The following is a 19,402-nucleotide window of genomic DNA, read 5'->3' as shown; positions in this document are numbered from 1 at the left end:
TATTAGAGCATTCCGTAAATTTATGGGAGCTAAAGGAAAGCCTGCTTAACATGATAATAGGCTATAGAATAGAATTATAACTTTTTTAATTGGTTGCACTTAATTTCCTTTATTATTATTATTAATTGGCAATTTCCAGGAGTCTCTCGGGCACTTAGGAAAGTCTCTGACACTACACGTGAGAGGGCTGAGAAATAGAGGACACCAGATAATATACCTTTTCCTTTCTTGTTGATGACAGTGAATGCTCAGGACAATGAAGACCACGTCCCACTCCATTTCTGTTCTCGCTTTGGACACCACGATATAGTGAAGTACCTGCTCCAGAGTGATTTGGAAGTTCAGCCACATGTTGCTAATATTTATGGAGACACCCCTTTGCACCTGTGAGTATTATGTATCATTTCATAGGTGCTCCAGGTATACTGTGTTTACCTTCTTCCTATTCTCAAAATGTTTCCTGTAACTCTAGGGCATGCTACAATGGCAAATTTGAAGTTGCCAAGGAAATCATCCAAATATCAGGAATCGAAAGTCTGACTAAAGAAAACATCTTCAGTGAAACAGCTTTTCACAGGTAAAAGAATATTTAAAAGCAATAGCCACTTAACAGAGCTAACACCCTAGAAACCTGAAGTTGTGCACATAAAGCAAGAATGAATAGTGGCAGATGTTACAATCAGAGAGCAAGAGCAAAGGGTGGGCAGAGGACAAGGAGCCCAAACTAGATGCACAGAAGAAAAGGTAGAGGCAGATGCTGCAGTCAGTACAACAGATGGGGCTAGAGCCAGATGCTGCCTTCCTGGCAGCAGCCACAAAGACAGGGACTGATGTTGCCAAGGCAACAGGCATATCAACATCTGTAAGCATATTGCTTCTATTCCACTCCACTCTGCAGAAAGCTGCCAAAAGGGGCAGTGCCCATAATCCTCCTTCGACAAGAATCTCATTACCAGAATTCATCAGCATCAAATGTGACATTTTTTCCTTACCACTTAAACCTTATGTGCAAATGTTTCTACCTATCTAAGACATCCATCTGTCAGCCTTTAAAAGCTTAGTCAGGTTGGCCACTGAGATACCTAAAAAGGCATCAGCTCCTTGCTAGGAATCCATGAGAGTCCTTTCAAGTGTGTGTTCTGGAAAAGCACACTGAAGGAGCAGCTGGGTTTGGAAAAGTTGCAACAAAGAGAGAAAGGGAGAGAAAATGTTGATAAAAGCTCAAGAGGCATAACTCACTAAAATATCCAAAAGGAAGGCAGATGTTTTATAAAATTTAAAACCTTGTTAATAATCTATTATTTTGCTTATATAAATAAAAACTTAGTTACCTGAATTTAGTAAACCTTATAAATATAAAATTATTTACCTACATATTACAGATCTCTTGGCTAGTTTGCAACTTCTAAAAATGCATTTGAAACTATCATGTTATTTACATAGTGTTTGTACTATGCTGGTGAATGATAGAAGTAAGAGACTCCTTTTTTCATACTAAAATTAAGCATTAGGCATCATCCTATCAAATTTCACTTGGATTTCCAGATTTTTCTTATCAACCAAAGAGGTCAGCCAGTAGGAAGGTGAAGAAAACTGCCATTTATGGAACAGTGAATATGTGCTGGATGTTATCTTATTTAATTCTCAAAACTATGTTATGAAGTTAGATTTATTATCCCTCTTTTACCAATAAGAAAGTTGAGATTCAAGAAAAGTAAGTAACTTGCCAAAGATTCATATGGCTAGAAAATCATATATTAAATGCCTGCTGTGTTTTTATATACCTTCATGTTCTAGTATCAAAATATTTTGTCTATTTTCTACACACTCTGTAACAAAATAGATGCAAAAACTCTTCAGATCATACCTTCAGTCAAAGTGGATCAGTAGAACTTGTCCATAAAGGGGACAGTTGGCAGAACTGATATGTATGGGTTGCTAGTGTCCTCTTTCCCCATTAGGTCATGCTTGTTAAGGCTGACATCTCAAGCTAGTTTCCAAATCGTTTTGCTGCTCTGTGTATATAAACTGAAATCAACTATAATTAGAGGGCTATTGTCACCTCCAGAAGATTGTCTGTGTGACAAGATTACTGAAGTGAGTTAAAAGTGTGTGTCCAGTTGTTTTTATTTTGTTCAAGTTTGTGGCTACTAGGAATAACATATTAATATTTTATTCTGTTCACTTTAAGTACTTATTTATAAAAGAGACTCTCCTTTTACATGAGGAATTCCCTCTATTATGAATTTTTTTTTATGTACAAATCACAGTGATTTGCACATAGTCAGCACTCAATACATCTGTTATTATTTTCAAATGTCTGTATGTACACACACTTTGATACTCATATTTGTATATATTCAGAACTCATCATTTCCTGTAAATGGTTTCTTTCAAAAGAGGCAGTGAGGCAATTTAAACAATGAAACATTAAAAGTATAATATTAAGGATCCTATTTATAATACAAATAACTAATAGTGGTATGATATATTATACTGAGATGGTGGCTTTTTATTCACTCATTTATTTAAAAAAGCTTTATTAAGGACTTGCCTTGTATTGATGCTGGTAGGAATATTAAGATGACAGAATCCATTTCCTCCTTAAGGAAATACTGTTGTAAGGTATCACAGTAAACAGAGGTATATCGATTACCATAACACAATATGAAAAGTGTCATAAAACTGAAATGACAAGGAAGCAGAGATAGCAATGAACTCAGCCTTTGGTTCATGAGAAGCCTTCATAGAGGCAACAACAGTTCAGCTAGATAAATAATTGCCTTTCTTTAAAGAAAACAATAATATTCCATTAAAGAAAGAGGATTTGGAGAACAGACTTAACCGTTGCCAAGGGGAAGGGGGAGGGAGTGGGGTGGATTGGGAGTTTGGGGTTATTAGATGTAAACTATTACATTTAGAATGGATAAGCAATGAGGTCCTGCTGTATGTAGCACAGGGAACAGTATCCAGTCTCTTGGACTAGAGCATGATGGATGATGGGGGATAATAGGAGAAAAAGATACACACACAAACACACACACACACACACACACACACACGACTAGATCATTTTGCTGTACAGCAGAAATTGGCACAATACTGTAAATCAACTACACTTTAATTTTAAAAAAATTTTTAAATAAAAAAGGGATTTGGGCAGAGCCATCCCAGGAAGAGGAAATAGTAAGACCCAGTGAACTATCTCTTCTAGAACAAGTCTAGAGGGAATAAAACCCCACTGTTTTCCTGTATTCCCCTACAACACTCAATACCTTACTTTGAAACACAGAACACCAACTGTTCTGTGTTTTTCCTACACCAAGAAGTTCTCCAATTCTCTGCAAACACCGAGTGGGTGTCCTACAATTCAGTTCAGTTCTGGCACTGTCTACCTGCAATTAGCATCAGATCTCACAAGACTGGCCCTCCTCCCCATCAGATGCAATTACAAGTCTAGCTTGCCACCTAAATCTATCGGAACCTTCCTAGGTTCCCCCATTCCATTCAATTCCCTGCAGAATACCAGTCCCCTTCTATGAAAAGAATTAATATCGTAGGAAATGTTTATGTTAGAAATTTTACAAAACACCTTTCTTGAAGGCCAGAATCTTTAGAGTTGTTTTGCTATATGTACTTGTTTTTTCTCTTATCACCTCTTTCTCCTCTCTCCTTCCCTCCTTCACTTTGTCTATTTAGCAATCTTACATAAACTCCATCTAGAATAGCCTGGGTGAATCAGGACTTTTTTAGTTTTCCAGTGCTGTCATAACTAAATGCCACAGACTGGGTGTCTTAAACTCCAAAGGTTTATTTTATGGTTCTGGAGCCTGGAAGTCCAAGATCAAGTTGTCAGGTTTTATTTCTTCTGAAGTCTCTATGTTTGGATTGCAGATGACCAGCTGCCTTTTGTGTCTTCACATGATTATCTCTCTGTTGGTATCATCTATATACTGACTGATCTTCCCTTATTATAAGAATACCAGTCATATTTGATTAGGGCCTACCCTAGTTATTCCATTTTCACTTAATTACCTCGTAAATTGTATCTCTTTGAATTATAGTCACATTGTAAGGTTATAGGAATTAGGGCTTCAGTATATTGACTTGGAGGGCACACATTCAGCCCATAACAGAGGGCTTCTAATTTCCCTATGTTAATTTTTTTGCAGTGCTTGTACCTATGGCAAGAGCATTGACCTGGTTAAATTTCTTCTTGATCAGAATGTCATAAGTATCAACCACCAAGGAAGGGACGGGCACACAGGTAAGACTGTGGTGAGAACAGCACCGCTTTCTGATGTATGTCAATGCTCAAGTGTGCTCTAGAAGGAGGGAGCAGTAGGAGTGATCAACCCCAAAGAGGAGGAATATTTTATCAATGACATCATTAAAAATGATGGTGCATGGTGATAATAAAAATCAGATTGACTTTTGGTCAGTTTCATTATTGCGCTAAATTATCTACAGTCATCGCACTCATCATGGCCTGTACCTGGAACAGACTGATCACACTGCCTTGCCCTTTTGTTTGCTGCTGAAGATAAACACTTGTTTGAGGTCTTTGTTCTTTAATTTTTACAAGACACTAACTTTTTTTTTGGTAATTGCAGTGGCTGTATAAATACTAGAAATTATGCTAAGCAAAAGGTAGTTTGTATAGAAGATCAACTAAAAGAAGATACTTCTTTTCCTTAAAGTACATCTTGTTTGCTCAAAGATAGAATTAATTTTTTGTCAAAGAAATCAACTCTTGTTCTATATCTCTGGCAACAAATCTATTATGTGGTGATGACTGTCTTTTGAAAATTGGGGCTCAGTTTTCTTCTTTTCTTCTTTCACAGTTTCATTCTGTTTTATTATAGGATTGCACTCTGCTTGCTACCATGGTCATATCCGCCTGGTTCAGTTCTTACTGGATAACGGAGCTGATATGAATCTGGTAGCTTGTGATCCAAGCAGGTCTAGTGGTGAAAAAGAGGAGCAGACATGTTTGATGTGGGCTTATGAAAAAGGTATACTTTTCATCATTGCATCTCTGTAGTGATAACATTGAACTGTGTGCACAGGTCATGTCAATACATCAATAATTTTTTTTTACCTTACATGACTTCTACACTCCCATTTCCTCTGGAGATTGTTTTTGTGCTACTGGGGACTTCGATCAAAGAGTGCAATAGGGAAGGCAACTCTTGGGCTGCAGATGGGCTGGAGGCATTCCCGATACTGGCGTTTTAAAAAGAGAAGGAACTGTCTTCCTAAGTACTAGAGAAACAACTGGGTAATGATAGTTACTTTCTTAGAGTACATGCAAAACTAGTCTTTATCTCTTATAGAGGAGAATTTTGATGTGGATTCAAATTTTTAAAATGAAATTAATACAAAGAAAGAAAGGAAGTATTTGTCAGATCTAACCCTGCTAACAATACCTGCATTAGAAAAAGTAAGGGAGCCAGTGTTTAGTGCTTGCATGCAACTTTGAGCTCAAAATGGTGAAAGCTTGGGCTTTGATATGCAAACACCTGGGTTTAAATCAAACCATGTTGTTTGATCTTAGGCCAATTACTTATTCTTGCTGAACTTTAGTTTTTTCATCTGAAAGATGAGGACAACAACAACTGTTACTTCATAAGACTATAAAGATTAAATGAGATAATAAGTCCAAATTGCTTACAATAATGTCTGGCATAAAGTAAATACCTAATAATTGGTATTTTAGTAATGATAACAGTGGTAATAGTAGTAATTCTTAAATAAAGATGACTAGTAATGAATTCTTCATCTTAAGGGAGAGGAAACTAGAAAAGCAGAAGGTAAAATAGCATCTTATGGCTTATTCCTCTTAAGCTATCTCTACATAAACTCCAACAGAGTTTAAATTTTCAGGATGACATGGAAGAGTATTGAAGTCAGAAAACTACAACTAAATACTATGAAATATATCAGACTTTGATGCCTGCATTATCTCACTTTGATGCCTGCATTATCTCACTAGGATGTTTAAAGTATGTAAACAAGTATTTTTATCTTTTTAAATGCTGGAATCTTAGAATACCATACTTAAAAAGAGCAAGTCCTAAGGTGGATGATTTCTTAGGCTACCAAGATGATCTAAAAGGTTTTCTGCCTGAAGTAAGACAAACAAGTCCATTAATGAAAGGAGAGATGAAATTTGATGGATAGAAATAGCTATTGTAAGCACAGAGACAAGGAGAAAGAAAAGCATACAGGTCTGAGGACTGCTAGTGAAGAAATGATATAGGAGTTACTTTACTCGAGAGAAGTGAACAGACATGGAATAGCAAAGAATGAGTTATATATAGGCCTGTTATGTTTTTTTACTTTTTTGAGTATTGTAGAAATACACACACACACACACACACATAAAGTTTGCACATTATTAGATCAATAAATTTTCAGAAACTGAGCTCACTCAGCATCCAGAGGAAGAAATTGAACATAGCACCCAAAAGCCCCACTTAAATTGTCTTCCACTCACTCCCCAGAGAGAGTGCTACTGCCTTCTTGGGATATAGGCTAGTTTTGCCTCTCTGTGCATAATATAAATGAAATGCTATGGTATTTATGTCTTTAGATCTGGCCTCTTTTGACCAACAGTTTGTGAGAGCCGTCCATATTGTTGCCAATAGCTCTAGAGTGTTCATTCTTATGTGTGGCACTATGTTTTTAATTGTGTCACTATTTATTCATTCTGCTCTTTCAGAGCATGTGCATAATTTTTGGTTGCAGGCTATTAGGAATACAGTTGCTATACAGGTATATGTCAAGTACACATCTTTTGATATTACTCATCAAAAAGATGTAACTGCCTTCTACTTTGTATAAAAGAAAGTCCAGGTAGTTTTATATTTGGGTATCAGTTAGAAAATCTTACATATTCTGAAGCCTCAGGAGGCCTTACTAAATTCTAGTTACATTGCATTTATTTGAGTGATTCTTACACAACATCTCTCAAGAAAAAGACTGTTTACAAAGCATTCTTCTTCTGGAAGACAGCTCAGAAATAGCTGCTGCAGCTAGATCTTCACAGGGGTTGACTTTGTTTGTTTTTAGTTGATTGAGAGCGATAGTTGAAAACTGGTTTTACTTTCATTTTTTGTGCAATTCCACACTTTATCAAATAGTGAATCATTGTGTAAGCGCCTAAGATTTCCTACCAAATGACAACAAAAATCCTTTAGCTTAGAGGATTTACCCACTGGTCTCCGCAACATATGCCATACTTGTCACCCTTATTTGTTCAACTAATGTGCCAGGCATCAGTGTTGCATTTCATTATTACTATGAATTTTAACAAATTGAATGTTGCTACTCAGGAGACAGATGGATGTTTTGCATATGTTCTAGGGCAGTGCAAGTCAAACCAACAAAATTCAATTGTTGCTATTTTCTCTTGCCAGAGAAATGTTGCATTGTTTTCATGTGTTCAGGGGGGATTGAAATGGCCTTGTTAAAATATTGTCAGCAGTGCACTGTTCCTGTTTTCTGTGGATAAATAAATGCTTTTCTTTCCCCTTCAAAGAGGGAGTCACCAAATTAATTGATAGGGCTTACTAAGGATTTTCGTGAGCAACTTGGAGACAGAGTTGAAAAAGCGCTAAAATTTCACTGGAGTTCTTTCCTTATGAAATAAGGAAGACGTAAAAGTGGCCGCATCATGGTTTACCCTGTACCCTCCCCAGTCCTTAGAGAGAACCCAGAAGAGAGCTTTATAACCAGGTCTGACTATTTAAAAAGGAATACTTTTGGACAGGCTCCATTTGAAAAGCTGATCATAGTCTACCCTCTTAATAGAAAACTTGGAGGCTTTCTCAACAGCATTCATTTCTGTTTGAATCTAGAGTAAATTGTGCATCTGTCCAAAACCAGATTTTTAGCTGACCCTCTCTGCTATTCTAATGTAGCACATTCAGAGGTACTTTGGAGTTCTGAAAGAATTATCTACCTATTTTCAAATATTTTTAGAAGAGTTTACTCACTGTGGCTCCCAATGGGATCAGGTATGAAGAATATTTTCCATTTACATAGCCCTTTTGACCTAATGATATCAAAATCAACCTTGGAAATAATTTTCCTTGTGACCTTGTTTCTATACAAAAGCCTGTTGGTTAAGTTTCAATATTTCTCTGCCGAACTGCTCAGAGCTTCAATTTCCAAGACTTAAACTGTTTCCTCTCCCCAATCTGTCCTCCCTCTTCTTTTCTACTGTTCCATCAGAGAGTATCCATAGTTGTCTCACTCATTGGGATTTGTCTGCCCTTTTCCTGGGGTACAAAGGACTTATATGAATCAATTTAAATTGGCCAGAAAAAAATAGCCAGCACCCTGCTTATGTTCAAATCCTCTACCCTAATCACCAGTATGGAAAACCCATTGAAAAGACCTACACATAATCTTACATCCATCGCATTAAAGATGAAACTGCCGAATTGAAAAGAACTCAGCCAATTAGAATTGAACACACAGCTCAATAGTGTGTCTGGCAGTTAGATTTGAAAAGGCTGCCTTTGACAAAGAAAAGCACTCCTTTATGTCAGGCTGTTTAGGGTCAGAAAATAACCCAAGCTAGAACAGAACTAAAAACTTCTTATTTGCTTCAGTACTGACACCAGTTAAAGTAATTTACAGAGGCTCCTATTCCAATATCTAATTACCCAGAATACAATATTTGTATACAGCAGAACCACTCTAATTCACAGTGACAGGGAGCTGCAGTTGGAGAATTAGTGAGTAAGTGAGCAAAAACAATAAAAATCAAGGCTCCTGTATCATGATATATACTTTGTTCATTCCTTTTGACAAGTGTAGTATGCTGTGAATTATTTATGGTAAATGTACCATAGTGTATTCTCTAAAAGTAATGAAGTCTTACAGTCCTGAGTTTCTTCAGTTTTCAGCCAATGAAAAAAAATAGCCAAGAGATAAGGATGAGGGAGGAGTAGAGGGAAGGAGAGGTGACTTCATTACATTTTTTGATAAATCTTCATCCATGAATTATAAATTCCCAAACTTCTACATTGAATTCTTACCTATTTGGAGTTAGTTACTTATTTTAATGAATCTAGTTTAGTGTTGGATAGGTAGAGGAAGGACTAAACAAAAGATTTAGATGAAATTTCAATATCTATGTACAATTTTATGTATATTAGTTACCTTTTTATATGTTTAGTTAACTCTCCCTTTTAAAAATAAATAAATAAGGAGTTCCCATTGTGCCTCAGCATTAACAAACCCAACTAGTATCCATGAGGATGAAGGTTTGATACCTGGCCTCACTCAATGGGTTAAGAATCCGGTGTTGCCATGAGCTGTGGTGTAGGTCACAGATGTGGCTCAGATCTAACATTGCTGTGGCTGTGACATAGGCTGGCAGCTGCAGCTCTCATTTGACCCCAAGCCTGGGAACTTCCATATGCAGCAGGTGCAGCCCTAAAAAAAGAATAATAAATAAATTAAAATAAAAAATAAAATAATAACAACTCTCATTAAATGGGAAGAAATTTTGTGCTTGTGGGGGATAATATGAAAACAATTTTGAGGCATAATAACTATGTGAGAAGCTACATACATTAATGCAAATAGTAGAAGAGAACTTATATTCATTAATCACCTATTACGTATGCATATATTAAATGTATATAATTTAATTTTCAAAATAACCCATTTAAAGTGGCGTTGCCTTTATGTTACAGATAAGAAGTGTGAGACTTAGAGCTATTAAGTCACACTAGCCGAAACCACACAGCTCTTAGAAGAGCTGATATCAGAGGTCTGTCTTATTGCAGAGTTCAACCTCTTGCCACCTCACTCTAGAATCAGGTAGATCTAAGTCCACATTCCATTCTTATTACTTAATGACCTCGGACAACTTATTTAACCTCTTTGATCCTTAATTTTCAAATTTAAAATGAGTAAATTAATTACCACTTCACAAAATTCCGCTGAAATTGTGTAAATGTCCGGATCATAGACTTTCAATAAAAGCAGTGCTATCTGTTATTATTAAGTGCATAGCAGAGATACAGTCATACTGCTCAAAGCTTCTAAATCACATGATCTTTCCTGATTTACAATATGCTTAGTGTCCAGTAAGAAATATGACATATTGACATATTAGGATAATGGATATCCTCTTTAAACCTTCTAATTAAGCATTTTATCCCTGCCAAACACCACTGGACAAACCCAGAATATGTAAAATTTGCGTTATTTTGTTGTATTTATATTTCTTATTTATGACTTAACACTATTCATTTTAAAACTTAAAATGTAGAGACTACAGCAAGATCAAAGAACTTTTGAAAATCCACTCTAATTATTATGAAAGTAATTTAAAAATCATTGTTCTAATATAAGTAAATTGCATGTAAATATGTAACATAACATTTTAAAATCTTAGTACAAATTTGCAAATCTCTTTACTACAGCAGGGTTTTCCCCCTCAGTTGTAGGGAAGTACAAAGATGCTGAGGGCATGTTTTCAATCCACCATACCATCTGATATGCTGGGTCCCTTTACTTGGAAATCTGAGGAGTATGTAAAAATCAACAAGTCCAAAATTGAACTTAATATCTTTTTTGTCCTCATTAGTCAGGTTCGTCTACCATATCCTTTATTCTTATGTCATTTAATGACATTCACTTAGTCACCAGAGACAGAAATCTGGGTTAATGACTGACTGCTTTTTCCCCCTCAACCCCATTTTCCCCATGTGCATTCAATAAAAAACTCTTATTTTACTTAATATTTACATTTTGAATCCATCCTTTTTTCTTTGTTTTTCTATCACTGTTTTGGTTCATAATCTTATCATCTTTCTCCTGATCCATTTTAAAACCTGTTAACTACTTTTTTTTTTTTTTCTTGTCTTCAGCATCTTTTGAATCCATTTTCTAACTGTAGTCTGAAAGATGTACCCAAGGTGTGAATAGAGCCATGTCATTCCCCAGCGTAAAATCCTTCACTGACACACTATCACTTGTGGGAAAAAATACTTCAGTTTATAATCATGGCATACCTGGTGCCCTTCCTACCTCTCAAACTTCATATCCAGTTACTTCTGTCATATGAGTGACCCCACATGCTACAATCATCTTCACCTTCCCTAGATCACCAACATTCACTGGGGGTTCTCTCTATGCCAAGCATGTTCTAAGTAGCATTATCTCCTTGCCTGCACAATAACCCTGTGGGACATTATCTATTCAAATGATAGTTACACAAAATCACTTGCTCCTCCCTACACATGTCATTCCATGCTTGCAAGCCTTTTCTCATGCAGGCCTCACTTTCTCTGCACCCTTCTACCCTCCCTACCCCACTCCATTCTTTACATTTCTGATTTCTGCTTAGCCTTAAAGACTAACTTTAGGGATCTTCACTTCCAGAAAGTCTCACCTGACATTCCAGCCTAGAACACATGCCCTGCCTTTAGGTCTCATTGTACTATTTGTTCATATCTATCTCTCATGTTGAAACACTCTCTCCTCTACCAAAGTGTAAACCTTTTGAAAACAAGCATTTAGGCTACTAATCTTAGTCTTTCAAAAACTTAACTCTATGACTGATTCCTAATAGCTGCTCAATACACATTTGTTGAAGTAAAATAGAGAATGAGAAGATATTTGTCATAACATTCTATTCCATGTCTCACTAAATGGCATCTGATCAGTCATAATATAGTTGATCTTTTCAAGAATACTAATTACTGCTATTTTTTTCTTGTAGGAATTTTTTGAAATATCACAGGTTTTTTTTATTAACTGCTCAAACCTAATATTCAAATTAATAGAAGATTTTTATAAATGTTCTAAATAAAGCTCTTTTTTCTATTCATTGAAACTATGAACATTTTTCCTCTGGCTAGAATGCTTTTCTTCTTCCTTTTTGCTTCATCAACTCATGCTCATCTTTCAAGATCAGCTGGAAAGATAATTCCTCAAGAAACTCACCTCTGAACCCTCCAGCCTACTGTAAAATAGCACCGTTATGCACGTTCATGGCATCCCCTACCCTCCCTTCATAGAGCTTGGCTAAGTGAAATTCGAGTGAACATTTATGTCTTTTTTTCTTTTCTACCTCACAACATTCATTACAATAGCAATTTTGACATTAAACTCCTATAATTGATACTGTTCTTCAAAAAATGTGTGAATAAACCTAATATGTGATAGACACTATCCTAGGAACTGAGATAAAAGAGCAAGTGAAACTGACAGTATTCCCTGCTCTTAAAAAGTTTGCATTTTTAGCAGAAGAGACAGGGCATAAGCAAGAAAACAAATAGAAACAATTAGGTAATAATAAGTAATGTGAATAAAATAAATAGGAAACAAAAGGGTGAGTAAAAAGTTGAAGGTCACTAGAATATAAAATGGGAAAAAGACAGACTCTTCAGCAAGTGGTGCTGGCAAAACTGGACAGCTGCATATAAATCAGTGAAACTAGAACACACCTTCACACCATACACAAAAATAAACTCAAAATGACTTCAACACTTAAATGTAAGACAAGACATCATCAAACTCCTAGAAGAAAAAAATAAGCAAAATATTCCCTGACATCAACTGTACAAATATTTTCTTAGGCCGGTCTCCTAAGGCAACATAAATACAAACAAAAATAAACCAATGGGACCTAATCAAACTTACAAGCTTTTGCACAGCAAAGGAAACCACAAAAAAAAAAAAAAAAGAGGAGTTCCCATTGTAGCTCAGCAGAAACAAATTTGACTAGCAACCATGAGGACACAGGTTTGATCCCTGGCCTTGCTCAGTGGGTTAAGGATCTGTCGTTGCCGTGAGCTGTGGTGTAGGTCTCAGACTTGGCCTAGATCCCACATTGCTGTGGCAGTGGTGTAGACCTGGTGGCTACAGCTCCATTTTGACCCCTAGTCTGGGAACCTCCATATGCCATGGGTATAGCCCTAAAAAGACAAAAAAAAAAAAAAAAGAGACAATCTATGGAATGGAAGAAAATAGTTTCAAATGATGCAACTGACAAGGGCTTAATCTCCAAAATATAGAAACAACTTATACAACTCAACAACAAAAAAACCAACAACCCAATTGAAAAATGGGTAGAAGAGCTGAGTAGACTTTTCTCCAAAGAAGATATACAGATGGTCAACAGGCACATGAAAAATGTTCAGCATCACTAATTATTATAGAAATGCAAATCAAAACTGCAATGAGGTATCACCTCACACCAGTCAGAATGGCCATCATTAACAAGTCAACAAATAATGAGTGTTGGAAAGGGTGTGGAGAAAAAGGAACCCTCCTTCAGTGTTTGTAGGAATATAAATTGGTATAACCACAGTGGAAAACAGTATGGAGTTTCCTCAAAAAACTAAATATAGAATTACCATATGATCCAACAATCCCACTCCTGAGCATCTATCTAGACAAAACTTTTATTGAAAAAGATACGTGCACCCCTGTGTTCATTGCAGCACTATTCACAATAGCCGAGACACAGAAACATCCCAAATGTCCATTGACAGATGAATGGATTAAGAAAATGTGGTATATATACACAATGGAATACTACTCAGCCATAAAAAAGAAAAAAATAATGCCATTTTCAGCAACACGAATGGAACTAAAGACTCTCATACTAAGTGAAGTAAGTCAGAAAGAGAAAAACATACTATATGATATCACATATCTGGAATCTAATATATAGCACAAATGAACCTATATACAATAAAGAAACAAACTCATGGACATGGAGAACAGACTTGTCATTCCAGGGGGAGAGAGAGGGAGTGGGATGGACTGAGAGTTTGGGGTTAGTAGATGCAACCTATTGCATTTGGAGTGGATAAGCAGTGAGATCCTGCTGTATAGCACAGGGAACTATATCTAGTCACTTGTAATGGAACATAATGAAGGATAAAGTGAGTAAAAGAATGTATACGTGTGTGTGTGTGTGTGTGTGTGTGTGTGTGTGTGTGTGACTGGGTCACTTTGCTGTACAGCTAAAATTGACAGAACATTGTAAATCAATTATAACAAAAAAAAATTTTTTAAGAAGTCACAGAGGGCTTCCCTGGCAAGATGTTTGAGCTGGTCTCTACTGGGAGCTCAACAAATATTTGGCAGGAAAAGGAAGGGGAAATAAAGGTAAAATGGGAAGGGAGAAAAAGAGGAAAGTGAAATGCTAAATGACTCAGTTTGTATATAATTTCCTTTTGGCAAAACCATTCATCCTTGTGGATTATCTCAAGATAAAGGAGGACTGGGGCATTCTTGTCTACACCTGTTGACTAAGGGACATAAATCCTGGGGTGAAAGGGGGCCTGTCCCCTTGCTTGTGATATAAAATTAAAATATCTTTCAGGGAGTTCCCGTCGTGGCGCAGTGGTTAACGAATCCGACTAGGAACCATGAGGTTGCGGGTTTGGTCCCTGTCCTTGCTCAGTGGGTTAACGATCCGGCGTTGCCGTGAGCTGTGGTGTAGGTTGCAGACGCGGCTTGGATCCCGCGTTGCTGTGGCTCTGGCGTAGGCCGGTGGCTGCAGCTCGGATTCAACCCCTAGCCTGGGAACCTCCATATGCCGTGGGAGCGGCCCAAGAAATAGCAAAAAAAAAAAAAAAACTTTCAGATTTAAGTCATGAGAAGGTGTAGCAAGTCTGGAATTGTTGTTGCCTCTGATTTAGTTGACAGTGTGTGGGACCAGGACCGTCAGAAAGAAAATCAGTCATCGAAGAGCAAACATCAGGAGCCATCCTCTGATCCCACTTCTCAGTGCTACTGGAAAGTGGGTTTATAGCATGATGGGAAGGGGGTTAGCAAAATATTGAACAAAATCTCATCTATATTGTTGCTCTGAGAGTTTTATTTTTTGAGGCAGGTATAAAGAATGGCCCAGGCTATTCCTTTGATGATCTGAGCATATGGTGCATATGAGGTCAATGAGCATTTCTTGGCTTCTGTCATCGAGATGAAATCTCCATGTTTTATACTTACTTCTGGACCCAGAGGGCCTCTGAGTCACAAAGTCAGGGAGAAGATCTTAGCAGTGGTGTCATTCACCATTTAATCTTCAAATCTAGTTCTTAAAATGATTTTCATAGAAAACTTTCTTCTATGTTCTTAATTTCTCATAGCAGTGAACAGCCTTCATTGTTTCTAAGATGAAATGGTAGGGACATGAGACAACTTTATAGGAAAGAATAATATTTGTACTTTTCCTTTTTGAATAATTATGAATCCTGTCTTGTGTACATGGCTATGATGTAGATATTAAACTGTCCAGGTAACAGCCCTTTGGATGAACTTACAGCCTTAAAGAATAATCTAGGTTTTAAAATAAAGAGCCATTCAGAAAGTTTGGATGGAAGGAAAATCACTCAAATATGAGTAACAAAAGACCACAAGAAGACAGAGAGAAAGCATGGCATTTGGGGAATTCAGACAGGACTGGAAGAGTGGGGAGCAGGAAATAAAAGGATCTTCAAGCCAGCAGAAGAGTCCCATTTGCCAAAACCCTCAGGGACATCCATGAATACTACTCTCAAAGTGCAAATCATTATTATAACTGTACTAGGCTAATAACGTAGCAACCTCCTATTTGAGTAAAATACTTGGATGTAGATAGTAAATTCTTCGATATGGGACAACATTTTATTTAGTTAGTGGAAGTTTGATTATGTCTGGATGTGTTCCATTAGTGTGCCTCTGTTATCTGGGTATATCCATTATCAGGAATTTGACTTACAAGCCCATGTGGTGAGTTCCATCAAGGCATTTTTCTGTTTAAATCCTCATAGCCAAGTTTTAGGACACTGAGCCCTAGTGGTTTTCAGGTTTCTTTGCATACACTGGTAGTTTGTCAAGAGCAGCTATAGCAGAAGAGAATTTCCCATACACATTGCCTCCACCCACAGTGAGCAGGAGGTGGGAAATCAGACAGAGATGCGTTCCAGAGTAGAGGGGGCCTCTTGGCATTTTCCTGGCAGCCTCACACTTATCACCAGCCAGAACCCAGGCACTCATTAGGCTCTTGATGAAAAGCATCCTAAAGAAAATGCCAGCAAATTGTGCCACTGTGCTGGCAGGAAATTAAAACTGCTCAGAGCAAGTAGAGCCAAGAGAGCTGTTGAGATGAAAGGTAACATCAAGGGTGTGATCACTGACTCACACAGGCGTTCAGGATTCAAGATGTGGCTTTCTGCTTCGCTAGGGAAAGTGGGAGGCCCTCTTGGCTGTCAGGCACAGTCAGTCCAGCAGAGGGGCTGAAACAGGCAGGGAGGGCGGGATTCTGTGAATTAAGGTTTTTGTGCTTGGGTAAATGCTTGTGGTTTGAGTTATTTTCTTTCCCCAAAGGAGCCTCTCCTAGGAAAAATAGAAATAAGAAAAATTGTTTTTGATTTGTTTTGCTTTTCCTAGTCCCAAACACTTAAAGATCAAATTAGTTAAGAGAGCAACTCCAAAATCACCACAGGTCCTGTTAAAGTTAGGGGCAGAGAGTGTGGAGAGGAGCAGACAAAATCTTAGAACCTAAGAATCCAGCAACAGGACCAGTGAAGTGTTGTTTTTATTCCAGAGGACGTTCTTGTTGGTAGTGCTAATTTATCCTGAGGCTCAAAGGCCATCAGCAATGGGAAAGAAGAGCTGTACCAACATGCAAACAAAGATTTTCATATGACTGAGGATAGCAGGCAAAGCAGTAGCCCCCAAAGATGCCCAGGTCCTATGCCCTAGATCCTGTGAGTAAACTGCCTTACATGGCAAATAGCAAAGGGGAATTAAGGTTGTAGATGGGATTAAGGCTGCTGACCAGCTGACTTTAAGAGAGAATAAACTAGATTTTCCGAGTGGACCCAAAGTAATGAATGACAGGGATCCTTAAAGGTGGAAGAGGGAAGCAGAAGCCAAAGCCAGAGTGATATGATGTGAGAAGGACTTAGCCAGCCATTTATGGCCTTGATGATGTAGAAAGGGGGCCTCAAGCCAAGGAATGCTGTGCCTCTGGAATTTGGAAAAGGCAAGGAAATTGATATCCCTCTAGGGCCTCTAGAAGGATTACAGCCCTGCCAACATCTTGATTTTATACTAGGGAGGACTTCTGACCTCCAGAACTATAAGACAATAAAGTTGTATTGTTAAAGCCACTAGATTTGTGGTAAATAACATAGCAGCGATAGAAATTTATATATATCAGTATTTAGAAAAATTATCTGAAGTTCCAAAAATGAGTTTCCAAGTTCATTTACAATTTGGGGGTCAAAAGCAGTGAAAAGATTCAAAAGGCATATTCATGTGTTAGGACTGTTAGGCATATTACATACATAATCTCACTTCATCTTTACAACAGCCTTAGGAAGATGCATCATCAGTTCTAATTTGTAAACAGGGATATTTTTAAAAGCAAAAACAAATCATGTCTTTCAATTCATTGAAATCCTCTAGTAGTCTCCCTTCTCATCTGCGTTAAAATCCAAACTCCTTATCCTAACCTTTAACTCTATAAAGCTACATCAGTAGTAACAAAGTCTGGACTGCTGATTAGTATCACCTGGGACTTTGAAAAGCAAATCTCAGGTCCCACTACAGAATTTTTCAATCAGAATCTGAGAGCAGAGGCTAGGAATCTGTGGTTTAACATGCACTCCAAGGGATCCTTATATGTACAGTAAAATTTGAGAAGCACTACTCCACATGATGTGTGCTTACCTACTTCTCCAGCCAAGTCTGGTACCACTCATCTTTGACTGAGATGCTCCAGCCACATTGGCTGTCTTTCATTTTCTGAACATGTCATGTTTTCTTCCATTTGGGGATCTTTGCATCATTCCTTCTTTCTGCCTGTTAGGCTCTTCCTTTAGAAATTTACTTGTTGGCCAATTTCATTCATTTTGAGGTTTCCCTGATTGCAAGCACACAGGAGTCCAAAGAAAGAGTATTAAGACTGACTCTTCATTATTTCATTATAACCTATGTCTGTGATTTAAGAGCAATCACAGATCTGCAAGTCATGAAGAGAAGGAAAATGGACACTTGCTGTTAACTCTGTAGATATCAGTTTTGCTATGAGTTTTAACAATTATGATCACATTTTTTTTTCTTTGAGGAATTTGGACTTGGAATGTTACATTTGAAAAAGCTTTTAGTGCTGATAAATATCTTAATCATTCCATCTTATGATCTTGAGTACCCTATTGATTTTAATGATTTCCGAAAGGAGGGTTTAATATGCAGGCACAACTCACAGCATATACTCTATACATTAGCTAGGTGTATTTAAACCAGTGTTAACCATGAACCCTTCGTGATGGGTAAGCACTTATACTTTTGCAGTTTCTAAATTTTAACCTTACAAAAATGAGTTCTGTTGCATTTCATAAGTCTCTTGGCAGGGTATTTAAGATCGACTTTGCTTCTTGTATAAATTAGCTACAGTAGAAGATTTTTACAGTTAAAGCCTAAAATAATATCAAAGTTCAGTTCTATTGAAAATTATTTGTCAGAGGAGCATTTAGCATTTTTATCTTTATAATAAAATGTGCCTAGTGCAATTAACAAACTCAATTAACAATTAAAGGTGGTGTTACATAATAGAAATTTATTTCTAAGTCATGGAACAGTCCAGGATGGGTGTTTCTGGCAGTGGATGGCGTTCTCCCCTCCTATATGGTGTAGAGACTCCTGCATCCAGCCAGCAGATAGAGTAGGGAAAACCTACTTCCTTCTTCAGACCTGGAAGTGATATCATTTTTGCTCATATTGATTTGATGAGAATTTATCACAAGGCCACAGTCAGATGCATGAGGCATAGGGAGTGGTTGTCCCTGGGTGGGCAGTCATTCCCAGCAAAAGACTAACTCTGTGAATGAAAAATATAAATATGAGCAGGCAGCCAGCTGTCTCCTGACACAAAAACCCATGTAAATAACCTGTTTTTATTTTTGTATTTTTTTAAAGTTTTATTGGAGTAGGGTTGGCATACAATGTTGTGTTAGTTTCAGGTATATAACAAAGTAAATCAGGTACACACATACATATATCCACTCCTTTTCAGATTCTCTTCCCATATAGGTTATTACAGAATATTGAGTAGATCTTAATGCCTTGCTATACTACATTTGCCCACCACCTGTAATGCTCAGTTGTAACAAACCCGTCTCTCTTTCCTGGTTGCCATATGTCTTTCACCTTTTTAATGGTGTTCTTGTTTAGATACTCCCATAGCGCTTGATATTTACTCATTTAGAAATTCTCATCATTCTTATTATTTGTTCAATTACGCTAAACTTCTAAAGGTCGGACCGTGATTGCCTTGTTCGTTGTATCCCCCATACACCAAAAATAGTACCTTGTATATAGTAGAGTCTTTTTTTTTTAATTGAAGTATAATTGACTTATGATATTATAT

General features: G+C 37.2%; 1 protein-coding gene across 8 annotated transcripts in view; it reads left to right on the top strand.

Moving 5' to 3' along the window:
* Positions 1 to 19,402, top strand: part of TNNI3K (TNNI3 interacting kinase) — a 279,187-nt gene that overhangs the window by 94,875 nt on the left and 164,910 nt on the right. For all 8 annotated transcript variants that reach the window (XM_021096470.2, XM_021096473.2, XM_021096471.2 and 5 more), the window contains exons 8-11: positions 242 to 386; positions 473 to 577; positions 4,173 to 4,267; positions 4,866 to 5,015. In XM_021096470.2, coding sequence (XP_020952129.1) covers positions 242 to 386; positions 473 to 577; positions 4,173 to 4,267; positions 4,866 to 5,015 — 495 coding nt within the window. The remainder of the gene's footprint in view (positions 1 to 241; positions 387 to 472; positions 578 to 4,172; positions 4,268 to 4,865; positions 5,016 to 19,402) is intronic.

Source organism: Sus scrofa, chromosome 6, assembly GCF_054392235.1.
Source record: "Sus scrofa isolate SSC_HxYL_T2T_F1_AM1 chromosome 6, Sscrofa_HxYL_maternal_Yorkshire_Landrace_v2.0, whole genome shotgun sequence".
Classification (NCBI taxonomy): Eukaryota; Metazoa; Chordata; class Mammalia; order Artiodactyla; family Suidae; genus Sus; species Sus scrofa.
Note: the sequence above shows the minus strand (reverse complement) of the source record. Positions and strands in the feature narration are given on the sequence as shown.